The 18,202-nt window shown below is 44.8% G+C and overlaps 1 protein-coding gene across 1 annotated transcript in view; it reads left to right on the forward strand.

The window, feature by feature from the left end:
- The window catches only part of LMCD1 (LIM and cysteine rich domains 1), a 65,314-nt gene that overhangs the window by 17,232 nt on the left and 29,880 nt on the right, over positions 1–18,202 (forward strand). The window contains exon 2 of the mRNA XM_077822675.1: positions 16,074–16,162. Coding sequence (XP_077678801.1) covers positions 16,074–16,162 — 89 coding nt within the window. The remainder of the gene's footprint in view (positions 1–16,073; positions 16,163–18,202) is intronic.

Consider the following 18,202-nt stretch of genomic DNA (forward strand, 5'->3'; position numbering starts at 1 on the left):
ATTTGGATGCTTCACTGTTTGTGCATAGTGTGTTTGCATAACATTTCTGTTTGGAGATTAAAAATTCAATACACTCCTTGAGAATGCAGAGGCCTCATATAGGTAAGTGGGGATGAACAGTTAGGATAAGCATCTCCAGAGCTAATTTATTTGGCTAAATATAGGTAACCCTTTCAAAAGCACTCTAGTGACTTAAGAGCAGACGTTCCATTGATTCTTGTGGCATTATTCTGCATAGTGCATTTTATACATATGAGATGGCATTTTCAAAAGTGCCTAAATAACTTTAGTATTTACTTTCAATGGGCTATATGTGTGGCCTGGCAGATAAGATGCAGGATGGGCAACCAGGAAGAGCAGAGTTCTATTTTCAGCACTGTCACTGATCTGCTGTGTGAGCTTGCACAAAGTCCTAGGTTTTTAGGCCGGAGGTAACATTGTGATCATCTGACCTCCTGCATAACACAAGCCACAGGATTTCCCTGAAATAATTCCTGCTTCAAGTTGAATAGCTGTGCTTGAACTAGAGCATGTATTTAACTCCAATCTTGATTTGTAAACTTCCAGTGATGGAAAATCCCCTGCAACCTTGGCTAAGTTGATCCATTGGCTAATTATGTTAAAAATATGTGCTTTGTCTAGTCTGAATTTGTTTAGCGTCAGCTTCCAACTTCTTATACCTTCTTTAGACTGAAAAGTCCTCCAGGATAAAACTCCTGTTTCCCATTTAGGTACTTATGGTTATGGGTCCTTTTATTCTTAAAAGAATACTCCTCCTTGTCTATGGCCAGCAGAATTAAGGACCGTTTCTCCTTGTTCTCTTGCTTCACTTATCAACTTTCTCTAATGCTTAGCTTTTAATTACATTAATTGCTATCAACTTCCCTATTTTCCTTTTTGTTTTTGTGTGTGTCTGTGTGTGTGTATATGTATGTAAAATTTTCACTTCCTTTCTAAGCCAGGCTTTGTTTGTTTGTTTTTGTTTTTTTTAACCAGTGTAGCCTTCTCTCTCAACTATGGCTTTCTGAGCATCTCTTAGCTTCACCTCTGCCTTTCCCTCTCTCACCCTTTGTCTAGCATTTAAGATCTCCAGAATAGGAATTGTCTTTACGGAGCCTAGCAATCTTGGCCCCAATTTTGGTTGAAGTCTCTATGCAACTACTGTAATGCAAATAATCAAATACATCTTTCTGCACAGACTTTCAAGTAAAGGTTTGTGCTTGGTTTTTATCTGTGGAAAGTGCTCTAACCATTTAGAAGGCTAGAGCATAAATAAGGGTGTTTGCTTTTAAAGCAGGTCTCCAAGTTCTGTTTTCTATAGTGTTGGCCTGCTGTTAATCATCTTTCCTCAGAAACCTGGGGTCAAATTCAGCCCTCTTATAAGCAGGCCCAAGTAGAATTGGGTTATGCTTGCTTACACCAACACTAAAATCTGCCTCTAGTCTCGGTCTGAGCTGTATTCTTACACTCTTAATAATAAAAAGACGGGAAGAGAACTAGGTTTACATTGTCTCCCATAGATAGCTCTAATATGACTAAGGCTAGGTCTCGGATAAAATACCAGAGTTGCAGTTTCTTCAGTTAAAACAGCAAACAGTGCAGGACCACTGGTAAAATATACCCATGAACTACACTAGTTCGATGCAAGTCATAATAACTTGATATATGCCTGTGATCAAAGTTTCAGGCATTCCTTTAAATAAGAAAACATGTACATGTGTGAGAGGAAGGCTAAGGCTGGCAAAGTTGTCTTTCAGGTTTTGTTTCAGAAGTCACTTGGATACCAAACAATACCTAAATGTAAATGCTATGGGTTTTTATTACTAAATCTGTAAATGTCTACTTTCTGCTTCTCTCTTTCGAGGGAGAATGTTTTACCCATTTTCCCTTCAGCCTTCTGTGCCTCTTGAAAACAATAATTCCAGGTGTCTTCTTTATTTAAAAAAAAAAAAAAAATCTTGGATGTGGGGGAGAGAGTGTTGGATCACAAGCTGTTGCATTTGAACAATTGAGTTTCCAGGTGATTGGAGCCATTGAAAGCTATTTGGAAGGAGAAAAGTAGTACCCATCACCAAGAGACATTGCCTTTTTGAAAATAGATTCTATCAGTCTATCTCTAGATTCTATGACACTTTCAAACTGACTGACTCATTGATTTTTTGGAAGGAATGCAAGTCTACATGCATGTGGTGTATTTACCATTTTAAAAAGTGATGTCCTCATATTATTCAAATTAAATTGATCTATGGTAGACAAATGCAACTAACATATGCTTCCATGTTTGGCCACTACCTTCACAAAAACATACCTCCTGAGGCAAAAACCTTGCCATACTTTATTTCAGAATGAGCCTGATGCTGTAATTCCTGTCATGGGAATGCCACCTGTTTCTGAAGATATTTGTATAGCTTGGCACTAAAGTGGAATGGCTAGTCCTTGCCCCTCTAATAATTCTGTGGATCAATTTAGCACCCAGGAACGTGAGGGAGAAATGGCCAGAAAGAGCTAACTATACTCTAAGCAAGTGCTGTTTTAAGCTTTGCCACTCATCTTGGCCAAGGCAGCTCAGTCCTGATCTGCACTACCTTAGCTCTTCCGGTACTGATCACTGCTGAAGTAAAATCATTAGTAGTCAGACCTGGCTTCGCTTCTTCTGCCACTGCCTTGGCCAAACAACTTAACCTCCATGTCTCAATTCCCCTACCTGAGGAAAATATTTCCATATCTCCAAAGGATGTCAAAACTAACTTGAGTCCAGATTGACCCTTGTGCGGGGCAGAAGAGGTATGGGATGTGAAGGGGCCTTCCCTTCCTTCTCCTCACCACCTGCACCACATGACTCCCTAATTATTTTAAACCACAAGGCCTCCAAATTATATGCTTGGCCAGTACCTACCACAGTGGGATCCTGGCCCATGAGTACGGCTCCAAGGTGCTACAGTAATACAAATAATACATGCAACCTCTATTCCCTGCTGCTATTACCCTTCTTTCTACCCCCACCCCACGCACCCGAACATAAATGGGGTCAGGGAGATTGTGCTGGGAGTCAAACAATGGGGCTCCAATTCTTATTGGGCCCACTCAGCACTGTTGAGATACACATCACTGGGAGAGTCCCATGCTCTGCCCTTGTTTCTTCATGGAGTCTGGTTTGTAAATTCTCCAACAGGGATGGAGGGAGGTAGATGTGGACCCTTCCTCGCACTTTCTGCATCAGCCCATGGAGCTGGCTGATCGTAGAAAGAGGGGAATAGTCTGCTTCATCCTAAACTCTGATGCAGTCTGCACAGTCCCACTCTATACTCCCTGAAGCATAAGACTTCTGACCTCCCATTAGGGGAAATACAGAGCTGTCCCAGCTAATACTGGCCATGCTAAAACTTACTCTGCTTGGCCCTTAATATTTGTAAAGCTCTGTAAGGTGATTAAAGGAAGCAAAATTTTGCTACACTGTGGCTTCAACTACAATGGACAGATACATTAGATACCAAAGTAGTATAATGGGCTTCAAGAATGAACTGTAATATTGTATTCTCTGTGGGCTAGTGTTAATTATACACTAAAGCACACAGGAGTACAACCTATTGACTTAATTGTATTTATTGGCCTTCTCTTTGGGCTTGTTTCTCATACGATCACAACTTAGAATGTAGTATTTTTCTCTCTCGTAATAGACAGATACTTTGAACTCCACATCTAAAACAATTGCCACAGATTGTATTTGCCACTAGGACACTGTAGTACATGTTGGGAAAACAAACTTTAGATTGAACATGAACTTGTCTTGCTTACAAGTCAAATGTTTGGTCAACACTTGAATTCATGTTGTCCAGCTGTGACAGGAGATGTTGTAAAATGAAACTTTATAATTTCTATGAATATTTGCTTATATAAATACTCCAGACCTGCTTATTTACCTTGTTTAGCCATAAGCTCAAGTGCTTTCCTTGTTTTTATTAGCTTATCAGGGTAGCTGACCAGGAATAAGGTTTGCCTTTCCAATTCTGTCTAGACAGTTGAACCATTAGTCTAGTGCTGGACTGTTTAGTGTGATTGCAGTCAATCATGTTTTCCATGACAATACTATACATTTATTAATCCTTACCTAATATACAGGTATTGCCTAACACATTCAATGAATTCTTTATCTCATTATAAGCTGTTGGGGGGTTATTTTTGCCACTATTGATAAACCAAGCAAAGGCACTTCAGAAAATTAGGCTACTGACAAAAGAGGCCACTGGACTAACTCCATTGCTGAAAAGATGATCCCAGTGGGAGGCTGAGAGTGATCAGCTCCTTGGTGTTTGTGGGTTTTTTTGTTGTGCCGGACTATGAATTTAGGTGCCTAATTAGGCATAAGTTTGAAAACTTTGTCCTTGCTGAACAACTACTGCATATGTCATTGGCGTCTGTAGGGAAACATAAACCTCTTATTGGCGTTTGTCTCTCCCTTTGTGGGAAAGTTGCAGATAAAGGTCGGAGCAGTATTAAGTCTTTTTGTACAGCAAATGTTGGACACCAGCCTGGCATGCCGAAAGGAATCCAAATGATGATCATGGGCATGGCCCTGAGAAAGGCAGCGTGCCCTTAACTCCCATTGAACTCAATAGGAGTTGCAGGTACCCAGCATCCTGCAAGATTATGCTTTACCTCAGTACCTCACTGGGGGTCAGATCAGTACCTCACCAGGGGCTCCCAGTGAAGTAAATGGGAGTCTGGTAACTTCAACAGGTACAAGACCAAACCCCCTAAACAATATGCTGCTTATGACTTGATTATTATGGCCAAGCCCATGATAACCTTATTTTCAGAACAAGGCAGTACCCTGCCCCCTTTGAGGCAGCATCACACCTGACTGGATCACACATCTGGTGCAGGGTCAAAAAAGTGGCTACCCCCTTGCCCGTAAGAGTAAATGAAGCATATGGAACCATGGCTCTGTGCTGGCCAGTGGAGGTGACTGGATGCAAAGGGTAGGGGGAGGGTATCCATGCAAGAGTGAAGACTGAAGAAATCCATTCTCCAAGGGGTATGTCTGAGGCACAAGGCCTCTAGTGCCGTAGAACTGTGGTATGCCCCGTTGCTCAGAGGTAGTGCATTTATGCACTGTCTAGCCCTTAACGTTAAATGTTTTTAAAATAATGGTTACAACAAGTACTCAATAGACTGGTTTATGTAGTTGGCTATGTGGTGTACTAGGCTACCTGAGTGCCAGGGCCATGCCAATATTTCTTGTTCAACAGCTCCTGTTATAGCCACAACAATGCATCAAGGTAAGCCCTTCTTATTGTGCAATACCTCAACCTGAAGAGTCGCTGTCTGCATGATAAACTTGCCGTGCAGATCTTAGCAGACAACACAACTAGTGCTATTTCTGGCAGTACTTTCAAGCCCTTTATCACTGGAGCTTTAGATTGGATTTGTTCAGACCACAAGATCATGACTACTAACAGGCTTTGAATCCATTTGAAGCCAACTGTATAATACTGGCAAGTACTTGGGTGTTTACCTGAACACCAACCCCAGTAAGGTTGAGGGTGGAGGAATTGCTCTCTGAGGGCTCTTTGCTGGCTATCGTCAGTACATCTGTCTGGCACTGGGAGGTCTCGGAGTTCAGCCTGTTCTAGTGAGCTATACCCAGTCTTATTCACCTCCCCTTACTAGAAGTATGCTTGTCCCAAGTTTAGGTAAGTGTTTCCCATGATCAGTCTCCTTCCCCTGTGTGCTAAACTCTTCACTTCTGATCTGTTAAATGGTACCTCATCTTTCACTGCTGCTGTTTGTAAGCATGCTTGTACATAGGTAGTCAGAAAATCAGAGACAGGGTTCATGATCATTTGTTTTACCTTATCTTGCTGTTTCTTTGCCAGGTCTCGTTTATGGGGGGAGGTTTTTGTAATGCAGACCCTTAAAGATACATAAAGTGGGGAAACTAAGAAGCTGCATTTCTGGGCAGGAAGTACTGTTGACTGCAAATTCTAATACAGACAAAGGCTCCTATTATGACCAGCCCCTTCACAGGGATGCAAATGATGAATGACCAAAACCTCCCTCCACTCTCATGGAAGAGAAGAGCACGCAGGCAATCTTCTTCTGAATATAGAAGGCCCACTGCATCACTAGTCATCCAAATTGGGTAGGGGATGAGGAGCTGGAGCCACTGGCCAGGCGAGACAACTGGCTGTGCAGAGGAAAATGCAGCACAACACTGAAGTAGTGCATCAGGCAAGCACTCTGCCCTGAAGTTTCTGGAAACTTTGGAGTGTATTATGCTTCCCCAAGGCACGATGCCTCCTGATACTCTGAAGGGGATAGTGCAACTGCACAGGATTGTGCCTGGAAGGCAACACAGAAACCAAACATAAGTAGCTACTTAAGGCCTCTGCACTTCTGGGGACCCTGCAGTGCGGAGTGTACCCCGTGGGTTGACCCAGAGATCTATCTCCATCTATGGTCATGGTACCAGAGGAGAGACAAACTGTCAAAGATACTGTAAGGTGTAAAGTATATATTTTAAGGACCCCTGTCTTAGCTAGAAGAGCCTCTTAAGTGTTCAGCCCAGCCCTGCACATTATCCTGACACTGTTTCTCTTTTGTTTCCTTTCTGGTTTAGGTCTAGGTTTACACAAGGCTGGCTTTCAGCTGGTTCATATGCGTAGTACCAGGAGGAGCAGTGCTATCAAACTGTTGAAAGTTATGAAACAAAAGTACCCTAGGAAAGTTAGATATATGTTGCTCTTATCTCTGAGGCATGGAATTAGCAATTAGCTATGGCAATTAAACAAGTGTGGGAGAGGAGCCATGGGAGGTATTTTCTACTGTTTGACTGATAACCTGAGTCTACATTTGCCTAAGAATAAATACATTGTTTTCCTTAAGGAAATAGTCCATCTGTTTTACATCTTTAAATCAAAGCAAATGCTCATGTGGAAAGGCTGAACTGCATAATCCAAGAAGTACACCACTCATTTATATTGACAGCTCAAGATAAGAGTTAATTGAATCACCAATATATATATATTTGCTTGAGCTGAGCAGATGTGTAACCCTGATACACAATAGGGGAGTTCAAAAAGGTTTCATCTCAAATGAGGCTGGTGTTGGCAAAGTGGATGTGCTGCCTAGAAAGCAAGTGAGAAGGTGAAACCTGTTTCATCTCCGCTATACTGATATGCTGACAAAAATAAGCAAAGTTCAAAGTGCTTATTTATCTTGTGTATATGAGGGATTGATTGACATAGTAGGGTCCACTCCGCAGCCTCACCTGTTGCAGCAGAAAAGTGCACACTAACAGGTGCTGCTGAATATTTAACCCTTGAGTGTAAACCCTGGTGTAACAAGTAGGCCCCCAGGGCTGTCTGTGTTCTAGCTAACTGGCTGCCCTTTGGGCCACAGCACTGTCTGGAATCTCCAGAGCATGGTGGCCCTAACCTGGTGCACACCCCTATGCCTTTATGCCCTTCTAGAGTAAAAGGGGCTAGAGCAGGTATAAGGGTCTCCATCTTTTACATATGAGTTGGTCAGTCAAATCTGTTCCAGTACATAATGGAGCGGAACAAGGATCACTAACTGTAAGAAGTTTTAACAAAGGGATAACATGGAGCTGGCAGAGTTCATAGTCAACTGTCTGATAGCTGTGTCCACACTTTTATGGAATGTGGATTTAGAAAGTAATTTTTAAAGCATGTAGATACCAGATCCAAATCCCACTAAAGTCAACAGAGGCTGACTTCAAGTGAGCTTTGGATCAGGCCCATAAAGCAGTGTTTATATTTGGACAAGTCTACTCTCCCATAAACACTCTTAAACAGAACAAGGCTAAGTGAAATATCAAATGTATCTTGGAACTTTTCAGTGGTCGCTGGATGTCCCTGACTCTCAATGTCTTGACCGGGTATTTACTTTTAGACCTTTAGCTGGCTGATATTGGACCCAAAAAACCCGTGGCTCTCCTACATTTCCCCCCCCTTTGGTCTGTGTATCATAACTCTCTTCTAAATGGGTTTTATTTAATCCTATTTGCCTTTTAAATAAACAGAAGTATAGACTCAAATTCTATCAGACATCTGAATCTCTCTAGTTGCAAACTGTACATGTCCCCGTTAAAATCCCTAGTCCCTATTTTATATTTAATGCACTGTTCCAAAACTGATGATGTCCTCATTGGCTTCCTGCCTCACCCACAATATTTGGGGTCCCAAAAAGATTATTGGCCGGGGTAGGGTTGCCAACTTCCTAATCACACACAACTGGACACCCCCCCCCTTTCCCCCTCTCCCTCAGTAGCTCACTCTCCCCCACCCTTCCTCACTTCCCCTGCCCCAGCCCAGTGAGTTGAGAAGCAGGAGTGGGTGAGGTGTCTGGCTGGGATTGTGGATTCTGGGATGGGGCTAGGGATGAGGAGTTTGGAGTGAAGGAGGGGGCTCCAGGCTGAGGGGTGGGGCAGAAGGGTTCAAGGTGTGGGAGGGGGCTCTGGGCTGGGATAGGGAGTTGAGGTGCGGGAGGGATCCGGCTGGGGATGTGGGCTCTGGGCTGGGGATGAGGGGTTTGGGGTGCAGGAGGGAGCTCCAGGCTAGGGGGTGGGGCCAAGGGATTCAGAATGTGGGAGGGGACTGTGTGTTGAGGCAGGTGGCTGGGGTGCAGGATGGGTACAAGGGCTGGGCTGGGGGTGCAGTCTCTAGGATGGGGCTGGGGATGAAGGGTTATGGGTGCAGGAGGGGGCTCTGGTTTTGGGGGGGGGGGCTCAGGGCTGGGGCAGGAGACTGGGGTCTGGTCCCAGTCAGCAGCACAGTGTGGGGGCTAAGGCAGGATTCCTGCCTGTCTTGACTCCGCATTGTATGCCAGAAGCAGCCAACAGCAAGTCCAGTTCCTAGGCAGAGGAGCAGCAGGCAGCTCTTCATCTTGGTCTTGCCCCCAGGCACTGCCCTTGCGGCTCCCATTGGCCGGTCCACTCAGCTGACCAGAGCCACCAGGGTCCCTTTTTGATCAGGTGCTGTGGTCAAATACCAGACACCTGGTCACCATAGCCAGTGGTGACTTTTGAAGAATGTGGAGAAGGGGGGGCCAATGACCATTTCAAGGCATATCTTGTGAATCCTTAGGACTGAGGGAATCTAGCTCTTCAAGAACTCGTAGCAATTTTTTTCTAGCTGTGGTGCATCTCGAGTAATGATGGGTAGATTTACAGTCTCATGTCAGCTGTGTCCTTTGCTTGCAGCAGAGTAGCCAGTTTGCGCAATTATACTGCATTGCCAGCTATTTCAGCAACGCAGGTTTTTTGTCTAGTTCACATCCTGAAGGCACATTAACAAGACAGTAAACTAATATTTAGGGGCAAGTCAGGTAAAATGTATTTATAGAAATGTTGAGTCTTAAAGTAGAGGCCAGATCAAAACCATTGCTTTAAACCTCTCTGAATTTCAGCATCTTAGAAATCTAGAACTGGATCAAATCTGAACTTTGCAGCTCAGACCCATACAAGGGCCAAAAATGATTATAAAGGTTTTATGAAAGGGTTTACTGGGACCAAGTGTCATCTAGCTATGTTTATGTGGCTCTGATGAATTCACTTAGGCCTGGTCTACACTACAAGGTTAGGTTGATTTTAAAAATGACTGCGTCCACACAACCAACCCCGTTCTGTCGACCTAAAGGGGTCTTACAATTGACTTCTGTACTCCTCCCCAACAAGGGGAGTAGCACTAAAATTGACCTTGCTGGGTCGAATTTGGGGTAGTGCGGACACAAATCGACGGTATTGGCCTCTGGGAGCTATCTCAGAGTGCTCCATTGTGTCCACTCTGGACAGCACTTTCAATTCCTATGCACTAGCCAGGTACACAGGAAAAGCCCTGGGAACTCTTGAATTACATTTCCTGTTTGGTCAGCGTGGTGAGCTCAGCAGCACAGGTGACCATGCAGTCCCAGAATAGCAAATGAGCCCCAGCATGGACCGAAAGGGAGACACTGGATCTCATTGCTGTATGGGGAGAAGAATCTGTGCAGGCAGAATTCTGATCCAAAAGAAGAAATGCAAATATATTTGCCAAAATCTCACAGGGCATGTTGGACAGAGGCTACACCAGGGACACACAGCAGTGCCACGTGGAAGTTAAGGAGTTCAGGCAAGCCTATCACAAGACAAAGGAGGCAAACGGTCACTCTGGGTCAGAGCCCCATACATGCCGCTTCTATGAACAACTGCATGCCATTCTGGGGGGCGGGGGACCTTACCACTGTCTGTGGACACCTGCAAGAGGGGAGTCTCATGCTGCACGGAGGAGGATTTTGTGGATGAGGAGAATGCACAGCAGGCAAGCAGTGAATCCGTTCTTCCCACTACCCAGGACCTTTTCATCACCCTGGAGCCAATACCCTCCCAAGGCAGGATCCCCGACCCTGAAACCAGAGAAGGCACATCTCGTGCATGCACATTTGGAACTACAGTACAGGGTTTAAAAGCAATAGTGTTCATGGTCACCTGGTTGAAATAGGGGGATTTTTGTAAGGGAACAGTAAAAGGACCCCGTTCATGCTGGACTGTTTGTGCTTGGCTAAAAGGGATCATCCCAAAGAATAATCATGTGGCGGCTGGGAGGGGTGAAGTGATCATCCCTGAGAATAGCCACGTGGTGGGGTGGGGGTAGGTGTGTGCTGCAAATCTACCAGAATACTACAGCCCCTCCTTTTAAATTTGAAACCCAAATCATTGCTTGCTCTGGGGAAGGGGGGTGCTGCAGTTTGAAAACATTCCCACACATTATGTAGGTGTAAGAATCCAACCCAATTTTACTCTCCTTTTTTATCTCCTCCCCCCAGGTGCAAATGTTTCTATGCTCCCCCATCATCTCTGTCCCTGAGGTTATTGCAGATTAGAAGGCCAAAAAAAAAAACCGCACTCACGATATGTTTTCCAAGCTCGTGCAGCCCTCCTGCACTGATGGGGCACAGCTTAATGCATGGAGGCATTCAGGGGCAGAAAGAATTTAAGTGAACGTGAAGAGCAGAGGCAGGACGCGATGCTGAGGCTAATGGGGGAGCACATGGACGTTATGAACTTTCTGTTGGGGGAACAAACAGACATTATGAAGTGTCTGTTGGAGCTGCAGGAAAGCCAACAAGAGCCAAGACACACCCTCTCCCCCACCCCCTCTCCCGCTGCATCCACTGTATAACCGCCTACCCTTCTTCCCATGTTCCATAGCCTCCTCGCCCAGATGCCTAAGAACACGGGGTGGGGGAGGGGAGGCTCCGGGCCCCCAGCCACTCCACTCCAGAGGATGGCGCAAGCAACAGAAGGCTGTCATTCAAACGGTTTATTGTAGTCATATTAACAATCCAAACTGTGTGGTCTTGTCCTTCCCTCCTCCCCCACCCCACCCGGTGTGTTCGCTATCTCTTTTTTAATAAAGAGTGCATGGTTTCAAAACAATAGATAATGAGCGAGGTGTTTACAAAGCTCACAACAGCAGCAGTGATAGTAAGCTGAGCGAGCTCCATACTTGCCGTGGTATGGCGTCTGCAGGAGAGCAGAGTTGTAGCGGAAGCAGTGTATTATGACTGCTAGCAGTCCTACTGCAGCATCTGCTGACAGCAGCACCCAGGACACAACAGCGGCGGTGACGCTAAGCTGAGCGGGCTCCTTGCTTACCGTGGTTTGGCGTCCGCATGGAAAAAAGGCACAAAACAATTGTCTGACATTGCTTTCATGGAGGAGGGGCGACTGACGACACGTACCCAAAACCACCCGCGACAATATTTTTGCCCCATCAGGCACTGGGAGCTTAACCTAGAATTCCAATGGGCAGCAGAGACTGCAGGAACTGTGGGATAGCTACCCACAGTGCACCGCTCTGTAAGTCCATGCTAGCCACGGTAGTGAGGACGCACTCCGCCGACTTAATGCGCTTAGTGGGGATGTACGCTGTCGACTGTGTAAAATAGATTTCTAAAAATCAACTTCTATAAGATCAACCTAATTTCATAGTGTAGACATACCCTTAGTTCCTTGCATTTGCTCTCCAAGCACTCTACAAATGCTGACTTCATTGAACAAAAGAGAAAACTGACACAAGCTAAGTCACTTGGCAAGGGCACATGGCTCAGAGGAGACTTGCTAGCTAGAGCTTTTAACAATGTTCCCGGAAGATGCTGTGCACAATGGGCATGCTCCAGCCTGGGGCTGAGCAGGACTTCCCCTGCAACTGCAGCTCTGGGCTGCAGTTCTGGCATGGGCAATGGAACTGAGAGCAGGGAGCCTGTCTCACCTGTGATGTCCCTGAGGCTGTACAGGGGACAGCGTACTTTTATTTTTGCAGCCTTCATGTTCTTTTAATATTTTGTGTTTGTATAAAAATGGATCCTCGAGTAGTTGGAATGATTGATTATTTAGAAGGGAATATGGATGTTGTGCTACTAATGGATCTGTCCCTTTAAGAACAGACAATATATTTAAGACTGAGAGCAGTGTGAGCTGCTTTGTTTGTGTCTACAGGATGAAAGACCCAGTCTGTGTAAACTCCAGAAAGGTCAGAACTTGATTTAGTATATCTCTTTCCAGAAAGCCAGGCAACACTAGCATTTACAAGAGACTGGATGTATTGGGGTATTGCTAATGAGGCATAAATGCTTTCACTTGTAGGTCACTATCCTGTCCAGCTCAGCAGGGTTTAAATACTGCTACTATCTCAAGGAAGTTTGGACCATATATGAGATTAGTTTAAGCCAGTTCCCATGTCACATGCTCTAATGCAAAGCATGGTAGTGAGATTAAACTCTTCGGGATGGGGACTGTCTCTTACTATATGTTTGTACAGAGCCTATGGCAGTAGGTCCCTGATATTCATTGTGTCCTCCAGTGAAAAATCCTGTATCGGGACCAAAATTGCTTTGCTCACTATAAATTTTATGAGTTAGCAACATCTTAATTTTCACACTCCCACTGGGAATGGGTAAGAGAGGGGTTCTAAAAGCCTAAGATTAAATCATAATTTTGGGATCAGTCTTAATTGTAATTCCCATGTGGGGTTGCTTTTTTGGGGGGGAGGGATCAACTCACAGGATTTAAAAAAAAATTAACAGTTGGCAAAACTGATTTTTTTTTTTTAATTTTTTTTTGTAGAGACTTGTTGCCAGTGCAGACGAACTGTCCATCAGAGGTGGGATTCTGGGAAAGTTTATAGCCCTATTCAGAAATCCACAGTATCACTTCTCCATAATTTTTCCTTTAGAATTACTTCATTCTTGGCTCCTGTCATGCATTTCACATTCTTTAAATTCAGAAAGTCATGTTTGATAAATCCTGCAGTGCAAAGATAGACACAGAAGTTGTATTTTTAAACCTTATTGGCTGCTTCTGCTCAACAAATGAGCTCATATTTGCCCCTTCTTCCCATTTTGAGACTAGCATTTTTTCTCACTGCCTTCCCTGCACAGCCATGGACTCCTCTGTATAAACTTAGTCTGTCAACTGTCGTGAATGAACAGCCTAAAGTGGAGCATGATCACACTATTTCTTTTTCCTCTTCTTTTTCTCCCTTGGGCATTTATCTATTCCCCACCATGTTTCCCCTTCACCATGGAAACCATCTGCAAAGCAAAACACGAGATATGGAAACTCGAGTTTCTGAATAGGGACCAAGGAAGTCTCTACAGTATACTCCGGACTATCTGAATAGCATGGGGGGGCATGGATTTTGTTCAGCTAATTGAAGGCAGGAGCCAGTCAGCAGCAAGGGAGCTTCCCCTGTTACCCTTGTGTCTGGGGGTCCCTAGTCTGTTATCCAAACATCCTCATCCACATCTCTTCTGGCTCCTCAGTACAAGACACATAAGAGATGTCTACATTGCCGTTAGACACCTGCAGCTGGTCTTTGCCAGCTGGACTCGGGCAGCTGGGCTATTTAATTGCAGGGTAGATATTCAGGCTCAGGCTGCAGCCCAAATTCTGGGATCCTCTCATCTCACAGGGTCCTAGAGCTCAGGCTCCAGCCCGAGCCTCAATATCTACACTGCAATTAAACAACCCCTTTAGCCCAAGCCCTGTGAGTCAGTCATCTGTCATAGGCCAGCCGAGGGTTTTTAATTGCAATGTATACATACCCATGGGAGATGAAGAAGGGATTCTGATAATGCAAAGGTTGGAATAACAGGGTTTTGGATAAACAGGAGTATACTGTATATCAATAAAATGAACATTAGTAGTAAGGCAGCACCGTGTATCTCAATCTTTCACTGCTTAGGGGTGTTTTCTCTATTATTCAGCAACAGAAGTGAATGAAAGCTGAGAACTTGTTTCCCTGGGGAGCTATTTGTGATTATCTCCATGTGTGGACACTCCATTATTCCAGAATAAGAATGCTGTATTCTGAATTAATTTGGATCAACTATTTTAGTCCATTTTTGGATTAAACTAATCCAGAATAAAGCACTCTGATTCTAGAATAAGAGTGTCTACACATAGAGATAATCAGGAATAGCTTCCCAGAGACAAGCCCTTAGAACTACATGAAATGAGAATAGCCCCGCAAGATGACCCTTAGCTCCCATTCATTTCTGTTGCTTTAAGAGAAGGTGCTCTGTCTGAATATGAATGTATATTAAATATAAAAATTTGCCTTTCATTTGGTAACATTAATAAATTAAAATCTGTGTCTTTAGAGGAAGCAATGGGAAGAGTGGGTGGTTACTTCTTTGCAATTTCTTTTGAACAACTAGAATGGTGAATCCTCAACATGGGAGAAGCAAATGCAAGGAGGGGGCCCAAATGAGGGACTGGATTTTTCTTAAAATCCCGTCTTTGTGTTAAAAGGGGTATTAGTTTTCAACCACTGATCATTACAATTCATATATATTTAAATTGCTGTAGTGTCTCTGGCCTCACATTTCCCACCTATTTGAATAATTGTCCCTATATCTAAATAATTCTTCTCACCCAGACATTTTTTCCTGGAAGTTTTTCCCATGGTTAAGGCTAAAGATTATCTAATTCAGCTGTTTGCATCCCATGAAACTCAAATTCATAGACTCAAAAGCCAGACAGGAGCACTGTGATCCTGTAGTCTGACCTACTGAGTAGCACAGGCCATGGAACTTTTCCCCAAATTATTACTAGAACTGATCTTACAAAAACCATCCAATCTCCATTTTAAAGTTGTCAGTGATGGAGAATCCACCACAACTCTTGGTAAATGGTTCCAGTGGTTAATTACTGGTTTTTAAAAAATTGTGCCTTATTTCTAGTCTGAATTTGTTAAGCTCAACTCCACCATTAGATCACATTCAATCTTTCTCTGCTAGATTGAAGAGACCATTATTACATGTGTTCCCCTCCTAGGTACTTCAAATTACCCCTTAATCTTTAAAGTAAAAAGATAAAGAGCTCAGTCATTATCAATCAACAATCTTGAGTTGATTTGTACATGGTATACAAGTTGTGTGATAAGTTTGGTGAAACTTAACTCATTGATAACCTCTCAGCAAGACTCAGTCTGAGATCTGTTCTCACATTCACAGAAGTATCTCAAACAGCCCCCTAAATGGAAAATGTAAGTGGTAATTCAATATCCTGTGCTAAAACTAAATGTAAAACATGCTCCTTTATTCACGGTCTCTAAACATCTGTTTAGATCGTGCTGCATTTTAATCACATGTCCATTAAACAAGTGGCCTAGAAGGGAAGGGGTCTGAAGTTTTGCTTTGATAACAAATTTTCAGTTGTACTGATTGGTGAGCCCAACTTATTGGCCACCAGAAGTTTTATTCCAATGTTGTCTCAACGGTTTATAATGTATGGTGGAGGTACTACAAGCTAGCACCCAGATAGTCAATAAGAGGTCTTTATCCTATTTCATCTATGTTCAAGACCAGAACTTTTTCAGCAGTCTTGCTTAACCATGAGTACCCAGTTGCCCAATGATTTATTGATCTGGAGACCTCAAACCGCACAAGGCACAGTTGTAAAGGAATCAACATGCTTGAGAAGCCATGCACAATGGAAGAACTCAAGGCCAAGAGATAGAGATAATATATAAAATAAAGAAAAATCCTGAAACTTTTCTCTTTTCCAGATGTCTGTAAGCCAGCAGCAATCAGGAAGAGGGGTGCCTTGTCTGCGATGCAGAGGGATGTGTACAGGCTTTGAGCCACATTCTTGGAGGTAATTTATCTACTGCTGGATGGGCTATTTAAAAAAAAAATCTCTCTTGGGGCTTTGTCTATATTCAGGTTTCACTGACTCTCTATGTAGATGCAAACTGATAAATGATTGTGTTGGAGGAAGGGAAGTGCAGAGTTTGTGCAAGCTCAGTGCTGGGGAGGCCACTAGAGGGCTAGAGCCAGCATGCAGGTTCTGCCCTTAGGATATGTCTACAGTGCAGTCTTAGCTCATGCACCTACATGATTTTATGTATTTATTTATTTTTGGTCTAAACCTTCTATGCTGCACATAACCCTCAAGCATGTGTCTCTTTGTGCTTTGAACCTGTGTTTGCTTGCATGTCTGGAGGTCTGGATTGAAGCTGTTATCTCAGACTGGAACCTTCCCATTTTTCAGTGAGGACATAGGAAAGGTCACTTGAATATTGATAGTCCTCCACAATTCTCCCTGAGACTGGTATATTCTTCCACAGTTGACAGAATTGATTGAAGAATCCATTGAGTATCTGAGCACAAAGAATCATGGGAAATGGCCCCACATACACATTAAGTGCAGAAACGGTGAGGACATAATGCATATAGGGCTTTTCTGATGAATGCTTATACTGGGTTAGGCTAACCTGAGTGCCAATCATCCAGGCTACATGCGCAGTGTAGACATAACCCTCAGTCTCTACACCTTAACCAGTCCTCCTCCCTCTATCTGTTTAGCTAATCTCCTCCCTATGCAATCCCATCCAAAAATTAAAGAAACAAGCAAAGTTGTGGATCTATCATGATGTTTGGAGACTATTGTCTTGTTCACTCTACCAGGATGGTATATCTCCACTCCACCACCTCTTTGTCTTCTCTTTACCCTGTACGTTCTTCAGGGTAGGAACTGTCTCTCACCCAACTTGTCTAATGCCTAGCACAGTAGGAATCAGATGCCCTAGGTGAGATCAGAGTTTTACTGTAATCCTGGTAATAATGAGGCACAGGCAGAGGTGAAAGTAAGCCGGTATGCCCTGGTACGGCGTACCGGTAAGAGCCAGTGCGCCATATCAGGACTGGCTTTCAGAGACGGCAATTAAAGCCCTGGGGTAGCAGTGGCGGGGCTGCGGCAGGGATTTAAAGGGCCCCGGAGCTCCAGCGACCGCTACTGCCCCAGGGCCCTTTAAATCCCTGCCCGAGCCCTGCTTCCTGAGCCCTGGGGTAGCAGGAATGGCGGGGCTCTGGCGGGGATTTAAAGGGCCCCGGAGCTCCAGCCACCCCTACTGCCCCGGCCCTTTAAATCCCCACCGGAGCCCTGCTGCCAAAGCCCTGGGGTAGCGGTGGTGGGGCTCCAGCGGGCATTTAAAGGGCCGGGGCGGTAGCGGCGGCTGGAGTACCGGGGCCCTTTAAATCCCCGATGGAGCCCGGTCACCACTACCCCAGGGCTCAGGCAGCAGGGCTCAGGCTGGGATTTAAAGGGCCCTGGGAGGGTAGCGGGGGCTGGAGCTCCGGGGCCCTTTAAATCCCCGCCAAAGCCCCGCCACTGCCGCTACCCCAGGGCTCGGGCAGCAGGGCTCAGGGGGAGATTTAAAGGGCTTGGGGCTCTGGCAGCTGCTACCCCAGAGCCCCAGGGTAGCGGTGGCAGCCAGGAGCCCCTAGGGCTCCTCAGTGATTTAAAGGGCTCGGGGGTTTAAGGCCACGCCTCTTCCGGTTGGGGCCACGCCCCCTGCTCAGGACTCCCAGCGTACCGGTAAGTCCTCTAACATACTTTCACCCCTGGGCACAGGGCACTTGCACAAAGTCTCTGGGATCTTGGGGAACCTCCAGGCTTGGGGAGAGGCTCCAAGATGAGCTGGGGGGCAGAGTGGATAGGGAAAGGAGTCTTTGCTAAGATTACCTCCTGCCAGAACCCTGTACCAGAAGTGGCGCTTGGATCTTCAGTGAATGAGGAATGGCCCAAATCATACAAGCTAGCAGACAAAAATATCCCTTCTACACTGCCATCCCACAGAAATCTGTAATAGTTTTCCCCACCTTGATCCTAAGCCAAAGAACAGCCTTGTGTCCT

The sequence above is a fragment of the Eretmochelys imbricata genome, chromosome 7, assembly GCF_965152235.1.
Source record: "Eretmochelys imbricata isolate rEreImb1 chromosome 7, rEreImb1.hap1, whole genome shotgun sequence".
Classification (NCBI taxonomy): domain Eukaryota; kingdom Metazoa; phylum Chordata; order Testudines; family Cheloniidae; genus Eretmochelys; species Eretmochelys imbricata.